At 28.8% G+C, this 14,852-nt stretch overlaps 1 protein-coding gene across 2 annotated transcripts; it reads right to left on the bottom strand.

The window, feature by feature from the left end:
* Positions 1-3,900: 3,900 nt before the first annotated feature.
* LOC126898568 (mitochondrial ornithine transporter 1-like) lies at positions 3,901-10,504 on the bottom strand. 2 transcript variants are annotated; one of them, XM_050672760.1, is made up of 2 exons: positions 9,872-10,504; positions 3,901-4,743 (listed from the first exon to the last, which is right to left on the bottom strand). In XM_050672760.1, exons 1-2 carry the CDS (start codon positions 10,421-10,423, stop codon positions 4,324-4,326), a joined length of 972 nt encoding a protein of 323 aa, XP_050528717.1. In that variant the 5' UTR covers positions 10,424-10,504; the 3' UTR covers positions 3,901-4,323. The 2 variants fall into 2 exon arrangements, with proteins under 2 accessions (XP_050528717.1, XP_050528718.1); XM_050672761.1 differs by lacking the exon at positions 9,872-10,504 and adding an exon at positions 5,319-5,563.
* Between the last annotated feature and the right edge of the window lie 4,348 nt (positions 10,505-14,852).

Raw genomic sequence — 14,852 nt, 5'->3', positions numbered from 1 at the left:
AACGCCATTGGAACCTTCATTGCCAGGCTCACACAATTCATAGCTAACAAAGGATGGCATTTTACTAATACTATCTTTAAAAAATGATATTTTAACATTACAACATTATTTTCCATTTATTTACTCTGTACTTGTTGATCAAAATATATAAAAAAAATGACTTTTTCTATTTTTGTTTATTTTTTCAAATAGTTGAGTTTGACTGTTCCAGTCAAACTCAACACCCAACCCCTTATATTCATATACTAATGTATAAAGCGTGTATTGCTTTCAATAAGCATTTTTATAAAATAATCAAAGAATTATAAACCTAATATTAATTACTTAACCGCAGTGGTTAAGACAATATTGACAATCAATACGTCAATTTATTCTGAATTAGAACCATAGGAGTGCGCAGATTTTAATTTCCGATAGTCTTGAAAAAATGTCAAAAAAAAACAATAAATTTTAAAGAAGTTTTTCATGTAATATATATTATTGATTGTTATTAAAAGTTATTAAACTCCCAACTTTATTTTCGCTCTAATGAAAAATTAATAAAACTACTAAAATAGTTTTTGGAAAATAACTTCAGAGGTATACAAGGTAGAGCAATTAAATTAATTTTCAATTTTTATTTATATTATAAAATGTATGTATCCAATTTTTGACACTAAGGAAAGCTAAGTTTCTTAACAGTAGTTTGGATGGGTAATAAATACAAATATGATAATATAACAATAAAAAATTTAACACAATGTTGAATTGTATTTTTTACTTATATTTGGTGAACCAGAAAATAAAAACCCCAAGATTGTTAGCTATTACAAACGCAATTTTCTTCATTCAAATCTGCGTGCACTGTATTTCTAAGTATACCATTAGATAAGCCACCGAGAATAACAATATTGATTTAAAGTAAATGCAATTTTTCTTTCACAGAAGTAATTTCATAAGGTAGTTTGCCAGTATCAATGGCTGACATTTAAGGTGTTTTAATTTTAAATTGCTTTACATGACAGAGAATATAAAGAATAAAAAAATCTGATATGACAATTAATTATGCATTTATAGATTTATTATTGCGATTAATCACAAAAACATAATTTCAACATTTAAAGTTTTCTATCCAGAAATATGTATAATATGCATGACGTCACTAACCTACAATTAGACGCTTTACTTGACTAATACCTTTTTGAAGTAATGAAATAGTCATAGTGAAATAATGTTGGGTAAAAAAATTAATTTAATATATTTTTAAATTATACTTTATATTTAAATTATATGCATATCAATACCAGTATGAGTATGGCGCTAATGATGGCAACATTGTTCCCGAAATACATGTACGCAATTTTTTAGTTTTTTTTTATGGTTCTTTGAGTTAAATATTTTAAATATACCTATTTTTAAATATTTATGAACTATTTGATATTTATGATACTCTTACTATAAATATTATTTAGAAATTGTATTTAGAACAATATTTATACATTTACTTTGTTAATTTTACAAACTGGTATGTATTTATCATTATAACATTTTTAGTTTATTTATAGAATATTGTGGACTTTTTTGCATTTAAGTAATTTCTCAAAATTAAAAATGTGATAATGAAAAAATTTGGATTTTTAAGGTAATATGTATTTACTAAGTTTTTTAAATTTTTACATAACAAAACTTTTTTATAAACTTTAAAAGTGCATAATTTTATATTAATCATCTCATCTGACTACAGTGAAAAACCTTCGTAACATTCTTCTTCGACATCGACAAATCAACTGAAACAATTCATCAATCTAACATTTGACCTCTGTAATTATATTATGTGTGGATATAATTCAATAAACTTTTATAAATTAGGAATATACGAATACTCCATGTATTTAAAAAAATTCAAGAAAGTTATGACAAAACTAAGAAAAAAATTAAGTTGTCAGGAATTTTATTTTATTTTATTAAAGAGTTAAGTGCGATATTTTATCACTTTAAGACCTATTTTCTAGATTCTATTTTCAATGTTATGTAACAATATTAAAAGATTCATATAACTGAACTTAACCGTAATCATTTTACCATGAACTAGTATTTCAAATAAAAGTACATTTACAATTAATCAACGTATACGTTGATTACATGCACTTCATCATGTAAATATAACATGATAGTAATAAAATATCAAATTCTAAAGTGATTTTTTATGGAAACTACCCATAGGACAGTTAACGAACTGTGTTTTTCAAAATGTTTGATAAAATAATACAGAATGATTTTTTTATCATAACTCACTCAATTACTTGCAGAATAAAAATAATTAAAAGATTTTTTTTTATGGTTACCTATAGTTAAATTTTAGTCTTGAATTATTAGCTATGTCATATTTTTTAAATTCATCCCTTATGTCTTGTAAGGATTTCAACATTACTTTTTCAATTGGGAACACATTATGAATTTAATAAAATGTTTGAGTTTTTAATTTAATAGTAAATAGCATTTGATTTTTTAATATAAATTGATTCTTTATTAGATATAAAATGTTAAGTTTTTGAATTAATACACGAGGGATTACAAATACAGGTAGCTAATTGGTGTTTTATAATGTCGCGGAATGTTTGTTAATGACTATCAATAGAAATGCTTTATGTATTGTCAGTTGGTGTATTTATAAACTCACAATAATGTGCGTTAATTTGATAATATATGCTGCGTATCTGCAAATAAATGACGTCATAAAAACCAATTAGCTACCTGTATTTTTAGTCCCTTGTGTATTATACATATATATTAACTAAAAAATTGAAACTTGAAATGTTTATATCTAATAAACGAATAAAGTTATATTAAAAATTCAAATGCCATTTACTATTAAATTTAAAATTTTATTAAATTCAAAATATGTGTTCCCATTAAAAAAAAAAGTTGACACCATTACAAAACATAAAGGATGATCTTAAAAAGTATTACATAGCTAACAATTCAAGAATAATATGTAACAAAAAAAAAATGTTTAAATTATTTTTATTCTGCTAGTAATTGAGTAGTTTATTAAAGTTGTAAAGATCAGGTTCCATTCCGCTAATTCAACTATCTTGTAACAATTTTGATTTTAGCTACGATGCATAGCTTAAAAAGGTTTTGATTTTACTCTAGCCGGTCTCTTTTTTGTGTCAGTAGACCAAATTTATCAACTAGGCCTACTAGACTGACTTTATTGACTAATACACCAAAAGATCCTAAAACGAATCTAGATGCATTTGTAATTGATATAGTTTTAAAAAGTTCCCTCGTCCCCCTAATAAAGAGAAATGTACAATTATTATAAAACATTTGACATGGTTTTTTTTTTAGTTTTTCAAAGCTAGATGATTTATTACAAAGTTTTTATTAAGATTTTCGACTTACTATTGACATACTTTTTTTTTAAATCCAATCATTGTCCAAAGTACTGGGAAAACTTAAAAGTGGTATCATATTTTTTTAATAATATCTCAATAGACACTGTTCTATAGACTTCTATAAACCTTTATAAAATTAAAGATGATATAATTTACTTAATATGAGAAAATAAACATTGTAAAAGAATTTTTTTGATCTAAATTTGACTGCGGGGATTGAATAAGATATCAGGATAACTTAGATACACTCAGTTTCCCGGTACATATTCCCATTATACCTCATATATATATATATATATATTAATAATAAACGATGAAAATAATATTATAATAAAAAAGAACGATGTTTTAATTTATAATATCACTTTCCATGTGTATCAAAAATTCTAAAAAAACGAATTAAAATTGAATCTTTATACGATTTCACCTTTAGCTGTTACCAAAAGTTTTCAAAAAAATATTTTTACGAGAAAATTAATTTTGAAATGACATTACTATAAAAGATTAATCGAACTAGAAGGAAAACGCTTGAACTAATAAAATTATATTTAGATCTTGAAAATGTTGATAAATGTTAATTGTCAAAAACATAGACAACTAAAATAAATTCTATTATAATAATACAATTGTAAAACCAAAATCAAAAAAAATTAATGTTTACAAATAAAAATAACTATATGAATATCATAATTTTTTTTTGATATACATATTTGAATATTTAACACAGTACGTATGACTCTCACGTCCGCTCCAAAAATCTCTTTGTCATTAATGTTATATATCTTTTCTGTAAATACGTGAACTCGACTTTCAGTTGAGATCTTGGACAAAAAAGATAAATGAAACATAGTCCACGACTTCGAACGTCACTAGACATATGCTCAATTACCGAGGACATTCTTAGTGTGGCATAGAACATGTGTAACCGGAGAATCATTGCTAGTCATCGATCACTCATTAGTTTTTTCGTGTACTCATAAACAATAAACAACATGGCCGAGGATGGAACAGTGCGCACCAATGTCGGCGCTAGGCCACTGTAAAGGGCACTAAAGCCCTCGTTTTGATAGATATTCATCAACATGGGTACCCATCTACGAGTTGAGATCGCATCATCCAGTTGAATTCGCGACTTGACCACGTCCACGGGAAATGTTACTGCCCACAACAGGATACCTCCAACACCGCCAGCGACAGACGTTGCGACTAGTCCACAGTCTTCTCGCGATCCTCCTTCAGGTTTCAGCGTTTCTCTGATGGCCTCGTAAGCTCCGAAAAAACAAAAGTAACTAGGCAGTTCTCGAGCCAAAGTTATTGTCAGTCCTCGGAACAAAGCCAGTACACCGTTGTTGTTCACAAGTTCCTGCAATTGGAAACCAAAAAAATTATTTTTGCACCAGAAGTTCGTTGCTATTACCTAAATATTCTCATTACTTAAATTCGTAAAAAATAAATAAAAAATCGTTGGGTATAATGACTTTCGTATGAAACATATTAAATATTACAGTAAATACTTAAAGAGTATGGTTTTGTTTCAATAATTTATAAATAAATGATACAGTACAAGCTTATTATTTTGTTGTCTTGCATTTTTAAATATAGAGTAAGAAAAGTTATCATCATCCTAGAGCTCCAATTAAACGTATGACGCGGTTAGTCTTGTTACATAATGAATAATAAATGATAGCACTGTCAGTAGTGCGACAATAAATTTTAATTACAGAGAATTCAATTAATATATAAACTGGAAAAGCATAAGAACAATACAAAGCAACTCAACAGAAAATTTTCATTTGTATTATTCAAACACTACAAGTTAAATACATTCTACTTTTGAGAAATCAACTCCAATAAATAGATTAAATGAGTTTTACTAAGACAAATCAAGACATCAGAAACGAACAATCCATTGAATAATTTCGTACAAGTTAATCTTACCCGAGTTGCAAAAAACAATTGTTGTGGAACTAGTGATCTTATAAAAACGCGAATGATTGGGAAGCGCACGCGAGTTTTTCTTAAGATTCGAGTGAACAGTTTTTTTCGAGCAAGATAAATTTTAAGTAAGCAAAATAATTTTGACAGTTTTTCATAACCAATACACATCAAAAAAGCTTCGTAGAAATAAGTAAACAATTTCGAGTAGCGGCGACTGAACCGAAAATTCATTACTGTAGACGACATGCTGACCTGTATGATTTCATTAGCTTTGTTTCTCGATATTTTTTGACGGTCTAAATACGCACGCCTCTCTTCTTCGTCTTGCACGCCAATTCGATACATATTTCATTCGTCGTTTTAATTCCACAACACACTTTAAATGAACTGAACAAATAATCAGAATAAACAATGACGCTTAATCAAATCTACCAAGCCGTGAGTATTCTCCGTTGGCCATGCAATCATCAAGACGCGAATGTGTCTCACGATGATATTTTTAAACACCCAAGGCGTCGTGTACACGACAATGGTGACATATTTTTTAGTGCGACATTTAATTTGCTGACTTGAAAACAATAACGACACATCTACCGAGTATAGCAATGATATACTTCATAGTCAATACACAAAGGAGTACTCTTTTAATGAGACGTTTCAATCGAAAGAAAAAATATGGAATTTAAAAAGTATCTACAAAAATGCAGTATTTTACTCTGCACGATAACATTGCAACTCTAATCAAGTAAAACGGCTTGCTTTAGTCAGTAAATCACCTCTTAAACATCTCTCTTATTTTTCTATTGTTGTTTAAACAGTGATAAAATATTTTTGTTGCACGATTTCAATAAATTTAACTGCGATTCTCGATGTGAGACTCATACGAGTATCTTAGGTCGTAAATTATGAGGCAGAGTATCCATTACTGTTGTTCGACGTTGTGCTGATCAACATTTTATTGAAATACTTTGGTCGAGATGATATATTTTTAATGGTGACTAGAAAAAAATCAACCGGAAGGATTAAAGTCGCAGTACTATGACGTGTATAACGCCGGGGAGACATTGAAGAGAGCGATGAAAAACTTAAGGTATTCCAATACGGTAGTTCTCGGTCAATGCGGAACAAATAAATGTATTTTATGGGGTAATAAAAACATTTTACGACCCATCCCCGCGCTCATCGTTTGAAACGTTTCGGATAATATGCCTCTGTTGACGACAGCACTCAGATATTTGCGCTTGGTAGCCGGACACTAAATTCAGACGTATTACGCACAACGGTAATAATAATAATAATAATGTATTTATACAACTTACATTTAGAATATAAAATTTCATAAAATAAGGCGGTTTTGAACGCGAAACGCCGAAATTCAATTTGGTATTAAACGCTAAAGTCTCATGTGGCGCACACTGAAGTTCAGCAGACCACGTCAACATACCAGTCTGTAATTCAATATCCAAAAGACACTTGTTTTCGGTCTACTACTTTTTTCGGAAACTAGTTATCCGTTGAAAATAATAATGAGGTTTAAGAATCGATAATAAGTTTTAAATATACAAATAAAGCAAAAATCTTGCAACAATACGTTATAGAAACGGGCTGAAACATTTCAAATAAAAATATAAGTACATCAAATGTGTCAAAAAAATACTCCAACTATAAAATATAATGTGACCTTTAGACTCGACGTAAAAAACAATTACAGACACACAAAAGGTTTGTGTGTGCAACATTATTCAATCTGTACTTTAGTAACTGGGGGGAGTGTATATTTGTATATTTATTCAATTATGATGGGACATAGAAATTCAAACAGGCCTTTGTCGTTGCCACAGCCTAAAACCGAACCCGACCGGGATGACCTATTAAAAGCGCTCCGTAATACCGACTGGATACACAAAACAGAATAATAGACCTCTGAGAAGTTTGCACAGTTATTGTTGCCTAAGGACGTTTAGCGCAAGATGCACAGTAATTAAATGATAAACAAACCAAACACATTTTTCACTGCCCCATCGATAACCATCGGGAATATTTCTGTAAAAAATATTAATGAGTTCAATAGACATTCTCAATTAAAGAAATACTCATAAAGACGAGTGGACGTCTATTGTAAATGATGTATTTTATTGCGAGATATTTTTCCTTGAATTGTTTTTTAAACTGAAATATGAACATCCAGACACACTTCATCTGACAGTTTATTAATTAGCCAACTATAGACTAAATGTTATGGCGACATTTTATTTGTTTATCTTATGATGTGGGTGAAAACAAAAGTTCTTAATTACAACAACCCTTCAATTCGACTTCGGGCTGTCTAAAGGATACAGATGGTTCCAACACCCTACATTTTACGCCCCTCTGGTAAATCACAACTTTACAGAATTTCTCTAGACAGTCGTTTAAAAAAAGGGATAAAATTGCATTATTTTACAAGATAGTCGTAAAAAACCATAATTTACCGGCTATTCCTGTCAAAGGGGATAAAAGTAACGCGTTTTATTCAGCGGTTGAAACCATTCGTACATACAGAAGTACAAAGAATGAGTTGATTTTTAAGTATATTACTGTGCATTAAATACATTTAACTTTACCGAACAGTAATAAACGTGTCAACAGAAATGGCGTTTGCTCAAATCAAAAAAATGCATACTCTTTTAAAACCGTGTCAACAGAAAATAATAATAGACAACTAATGAAATGTAAAATGAATATTTAAAAACGCCTATTGAAAAATAATGATATCCGTGTTTTTAATTGTCTCTATTGATCTCGTCGTCCGAGTTGTGGCGAAAAAATAATAAAAAACATAGTTATTTAACAAGCGTTAATAATACAACTACTTGTAAACAATACGATTAAAAATAGACTAAAACACGTTGTGTAAAACTGTTGCAAACAAAGTACACAATATACACAATATACACGTCGAGTTAAAATTATTTTTTTCGTTTTATTCATACAGAGAGCATTTGTACATAAATATTATCGCAACAAATGCCGTCAATAAACTTTCGAGTGTTTGAAACATTGAAAATCTACGTTATTCGTCGAACTGTTAAAATTATTCAAAACTGGCAAAGTAATCTCAGAAACGCTGTTGTTATAATTTAAATTCGATACTAGGAATTCATAAGAGCTGTACATTACAAGTTCGCACACCATTTCAGATTTAACCTGTCGAGATCATTGAAAATACACAACCTCCGCCCGCACGACGATCCGAAAAGAGTTAAGTAACTCAGTCATCCGAAACTTAAAGCACGAGTCTAGTGCCAGAAGACAATGAGAAGTTCAAACAACAGCACTTGGCAAATAGTGACGAACGAGTCGATTTCCATAGATCAAATATAACGAATACCTACCGCTAAATTTTCAACAAGTTCCCAGATGTTTGAGAGTTACCGATTCATATAGCCCTGGTAGAAAATTGTACTATTTTGCCAATTTTTGACCTCGACGACTAAATTGTGCATATGTGTACAGAGAATTTTTTTCTATTGTAATTTGCATTTAATTTATTTTGCGAATTTACCAACTATTGCTGGGAAATATGTTTTAAAATGCATTCATCAAACACGATTCGAATATCTGGAATGTGACATATTTCTAAACAATGCCATTATAAATTATGTTAAAGTGTGTTTAGTTAAGCAAAATTATATTGTAAAACGGTTGCATTTTAAGTGCTTTTTCTCGAATGGTCCGATGACGTCACGTGTCGTCGTTAATTCTTCAATACGCTAATGCATTAGGAGCACACTGTTTATCACGCGACTGTTTTATCAAATGTAATAACTGAAAGCCGAGAAAACATTTGAAAGTGAAAATTATTGTTTCAATATTTTTCATAATAAAATAAATACCACGTTATTTACACGCGCGTGTCGAGTACGGAATTGAGTTTTGAGATTATTTTTATCGATTATTTATAATTCTTCTTCAGCAAACATATTCTGTAGTATCGAATATTTTCCTATCCAAATATCACTACAGAATTTTTTTTAACAAAAATAACTTAATTATCCGACATCACTTGTCTCGGTCGCTCACTTTTCTTAGTTGTCAATGCTCAGGTACTGAAAATAAGTTAGAATTATGTTTTATTGTCACATATATCAGTATGACTCAATTATATTGAGCCTACGGTTTTACACGATTTACAATATTATTTGATAATAATTTTATCATCGAAAAATAATTGTTAATAATATTGTAATATTTAAATAAGTTATACAAATCGGGTAAAATATATTTATTTTATTATTAAGAAATTCGATATAATATCATTGTTATACTGGGGAAGACTGCAATAGATATAAAACTGCCTCGAATAAAGATAAGTAATCTCGTCCTATTACTGTAGAATGATTAAAATTTTTTTTTAATCATCAACAGTTGAATAATGATTTTTTTACCTAGTCAAGTGAAATTTTTCATTAAGTCCCTTGTAAATAAGTGTTAACTACTTGAAAAAGTTCTAACTCCAACTTTCAGTATGATTATACCGCTTACCCGCTGGATGTTGTGCAGAACTCCATTACCTTTGTGACGCGTAAAACGCCGCCGTTAAACTTTTCTCCCCTGGACTTGGCCAACTCGCGGCCCGCCTGCAGTTTAATTTTGATCAGTTCAGTAGGACAAAGTACGACGGACGAAAAAAAAGAAGCAACGCAGCCAGCCGTGGCGTTGGACAGCACGTCCAACTGTTTGATGTCCCGGGCTCCGGTAACGGAGGCTACCATCCGCTGGCACAGTCCGTAACACAAGAACAACACCGAGTTTTCAGCCACACTGGCTATCAGGGCGGGATAGGTTCCGGCGTACAAGCCACGTATACCCGTCGTGCGGTACGTGTGCATCAGACAGTGTGCCGGACCTCGGTACAGGCCCCGAAACGTCTGCAACTTAGTTTTGACCGTGTCGAGCGGTTGTCCCACAAGCACCAAGGCGATACCACCTATGGAACCGGCAACGAAATCCGCCGCACTCTCCTTGACGTGGCCACTTCTTATGTCGGTAATGTTACAATAATTATCGTAGTTTCCGATACTGAATCTGATACTTGCTGTGCTGTTTTTCTTACAGTTGTCCATCGTTAAAAAACTTCCGTCGACGATCGCGTCTAGACTAATGTTATTGCAACGTTGACAGTATTATTGTGTTTTAGGAAAACAAGATAATAACATTAAGTTTAAATATTATTATTACTCTTATATTTTCAATTGTCACGCTCTTAACGCACAAAATTGTTTAGATTAGATAAAAAAGAAAAAAAAACAACACTTCAATAATGTTTTGTTGTTATTTAACTTGTATTTATTTAGGACTAAACACCATTGACGTATATATTGGTTCAGCTATTTATTTTTTTTTTTTTAAGAATAAAATTTTTATTAAATAAATTCTTTTTAATTGGACAGTTTTTTAAGATAAATATTGACTCTCGAAAAAACAATATACAGTTATTCATTTTGAATGTAATACTTCAAATAAACTAAATATGCTGTACAAAACCTTAACAAGTATTAATTATATAAATTTACTATCACTATAGTTAAAGCTTAAATAAATTGAGATAACTATTCAGTTAAAATGTTGTTTAAAAAGTTCCATAAACTTATTAAATACTCTATGCATATTATCAATTGATGAGAAAAAAAGGACAAAAGATACAAGAACCAAATCTTAACTTTATAACTTTTACATTACTTTAGTAATGTCAGTAATATCTGTGCTCACAACTGTGTGAATTTAAACAGCAGGATAAATAACAATTTTCACAAATAACAAATGTTTTTAGAATATCTTTTTGATTTGATCTTCACCAAATGTGCATGTGTGTAATGACTCGACCACAGCAATTTGTGCCGTTCAATTGAAAGTTATCTAGAAAATCCAAAATATGTCGGATTACATACAAACAGGGAGGACGGTTACTTTTGTTTTACTTGGATACCATAATCCACTTGAGTACAGACGATAAGGGTTTCGATAAAACGTAGATATGATATTATATAGTAGTTAAGTGGAGCAGCAAATAATTATTTTTCTTTTCCTGTTTTTTCGTTTGAAATGCAAAAACCATAAAAGTGAGTTCTATTATATATTAGCCGCCTAACATTATATTGAATAAAAAAAAAATTACTTAGGAATTTATTAATTTTCTAAATTTACAAAATAATAAAGACTAAATCAAAACCAACAAAGGCGCACATAATACACAAAATAATTTATATGATCTAGAGTATATTTTAAGAAATTTTGATTAAATGGCATTAAAGAGGCATATTTACGAGGAGTTGAAGTTTATCTTCCCAAAAATAGTATAATAATTTTTGTATAAGTCATACTAATACCACCTATTTTATACGTTAAAATATTCTCAGGCCTTTTCATATAAATATTTTGTAAAATATTAGAGAAATTTTAAAGCTTTTTCCAAAAAAAAATCAATTTTATCTCCTCTTGAAAAAATTTAAAAAAAAACTAAAGCCATCCACACTAACAAAATACTGATTCAATATGATTTATTTGTTCACATAGGAAGGCACATCATCTATCTTTCCACTTTAAGATCAATTTTACTCATATATAATCTTAATTTTTGTTTTCCATACGCACATCACGAATGGTATCGTGCTCAGACCAGGGAGCCTATAATATAAATAGGTGTTTTAATAAGCAAAGAGAATTGACAGATGTTAAATCCTCCTATACTTTAAAATTACCACAGGTAATGCCTTAAAAAATCATTCATAAAAGAGCTATAAAATACGAGTGTAAATAACAGAAAATGATAAAAACAAGTACTGTTTTAAAGTATATAGTATAGATTTCGTTACATTTGAAGTTAAGTTGTCAAAAATATTAGCTCTGTCATACCAATAATTCATAAAAGTTAAAACCACGAACAAAGAGAACTTTGTTTCAGAATTGTAGTAAAAAACACCCGACCGTCTAGGGCTTAGTCATAACATTATAGATTCTGTCGTAAAAAATATTACCTCAGCTTTAACCGGACCACAGAAACCTATTACCATTTTTCTAAGACCATTTCCAAAGCATTAAACACATACATTTTTTCAGAAAACTCGCAAAAAACTAGGGTTGTGATTATTCTAAAATAAAAATAAATGTCTAATAAAAACATTACGGGCAAAAAAAAATGTTTAGTATACTACAATCTTCTTTAAAATGTTAATGATCAGTTATTTCATTTCAGAATTCAAGCCAATAATGTAAAAAACATTTAAATAATACGGTGATAGTCCACACAGCTTTATAAGAAAACTGAATTTAATTAATGAGTTTTAATAAGACCGTCTTGTTTAATTTATGTTATAATTTTATAAAACGATAATATCAAAATAAATAAATTAATCAAACCAACTTAGGATTTAATTTATAACATATTAATATCAAATCATATAACTATTATTAATTAAATTAACATTATATAATACTTCCTTACAAATTTTATATGAATCATACACGATAATAAAAATATAAGTTATTTTCTTTCATTCGTCTTGGGTATCATCACAACAGTGTTTATAGTATTCAGAAAAAAAAATTCTGAATTCAACACTAGTTTTCGACTGAAAACACAAAAGAAAAGTAAACATCAGATGATAGTAATTTAAAAGTATAATATGTCACTTTATTAAAATACAAACAGAAAACTTTTTAGTATTTTTACAGGAATCATTGGATATAAAAAATTATATAAATTAAAGCAAACATGTACATTGTTAGTACTGTTGAGAAAAATTATTTTTAATGTTAATATACCGTGTGGTATATAAATATTTAAAACGATTTCATAAAAAAATGACATACTAATTAAAAAGTAAAATAATACTTGCGAGTTCAATTAAATATAAAGAAAAAAGAATTACAAAAAATGTACATAACTTTCTTTAATAGATTAATATTTTAGCTTCGATGCGAAGCTGAGAAGGTAATAATTTTATTATGATGTGTTTTTTTATTTATTTATTTTTTTTTTGTGTCTGTTACCACTTTTTCTCAGCTCTCACCGAACCGATTTCTTTCAACGATACGTCAAAAGATCACAAAACGTATCTAGTCAAAGACATTACCCTCAAAAATTGAAAAAATTTACCTCGTTTCCTGTAAATGGGGCAAATCTCCAAAAAAATTACAAATTTAATAATCGCTAATTTTCGAAATGTATTAAATTTTTTTTACTTAAAACTACCATAACTTTTTCAAAAATAAACAAATCAATATAATTTTTTTTTTTTATAAATGCTTGATGTCTTTACCTATCATTTGGTATATTTTTTTTATACATTTAACCCTTTACCAGCCCACAGGGAGGAATTCAAAATGATAACTTTTTCAACTTAACTTTTTAAAGTGTTCCGGAAATACTGACACTTTTATATATATCTTAAATTAAAGCTAATGTAATATACTTTATTATGGAAAAAAAAAATTTTGCACTTTATTTTGTCTTCACGGTGAAAATGGCTACCGTATGCTATTTTTGTGTTAAAATTCTAGATTTTATATTTTACATTTTTAACTTTAAAATGTTATAACTCTTTGAAAAATGTATGGATCAATACATTTTTTTTATGAGAAATAATATTGATATACTTCTTTAATTCGACATATTTTTTTTTTAATCGGACCATTTCCCTTAATACAGGGGGGTTCAAGTCTTAAAAATACATATAGAAAGTAGAACTTTTCCAACTTAATTTTTGAAAGTGTTCCGGAAATACTGACACTTATATATATATATATATTATGGAAAAAAAAATTTCGGACTTTCTTTTGTTTTCATGGTGAAAACAGTCATCAAAGTTAAAAAAAAAAATACGATTTTTGTAAAAAAATTTCTTTTTATATCTATAACTTTTTGAAAAATGTATGGATCATTGTATTTTTTTTTTTTAAGATAAGTACTATTTATATTTATGTATTATTGTTATATATATATATTTATTCATATATTACACTTCTAAATCATATAACTTGTAATCAGAATATAAATATTGAAATAGGAGATCATGTATCTTTTGGAATAATCCATTAATTTTTTTAAATTAAACATTATCTACAGATTCGCATCGAAGCGTTTTTATGATAGTGATTTTAATCACTGTCAGATATCATCTATACTAAACCCAACTATACCACGACCCCACTGTGCTGAATTTTTTATCATATAGATGTTACCATTACTTAATTTTGTAACAAATATAAATATATTGATAACAAATTATATTTATCTCTTAACAACACCTCTATGACAATAAATGTTAGTTCAAACTAGGTCTTTGTATGTATAACATTAAAAATAGACTTTCATATGATTAAATTCAGTTTTGAGGTCTGACAATATATTAAGATCATACTTACTTCTGATTGACAAAACAAATGAATATGTAAAATACAACGTTTTTCAATTTACGTAATAACGTAATGAACAATACTTTAACTTGTATGCATTCTATTTACACGTGCGTCTCAATAATATACATTTATATG

This window comes from Daktulosphaira vitifoliae, unplaced genomic scaffold (genome assembly GCF_025091365.1).
Source record: "Daktulosphaira vitifoliae isolate Bord-2020 unplaced genomic scaffold, ASM2509136v1 Scaffold_2, whole genome shotgun sequence".
NCBI lineage: Eukaryota > Metazoa > Arthropoda > Insecta > Hemiptera > Phylloxeridae > Daktulosphaira > Daktulosphaira vitifoliae.
The sequence above is the reverse complement of the archived record's forward strand: the minus strand, read 5'-3'. Positions and strand labels throughout refer to the sequence as shown.

Coding starts and splice junctions, on each gene's coding strand:
- LOC126898568 (XM_050672760.1), bottom strand. CDS start 10,423: ATGGACAACTGTAAGAAAAACAGCACAGCAAGTATCAGATTCAGTATC. Junction 4,744..9,871: donor GCGTTTTACGCGTCACAAAG/GTAATGGAGTTC, acceptor TTCCAATTGCAG/GAACTTGTGAACAACAACGG.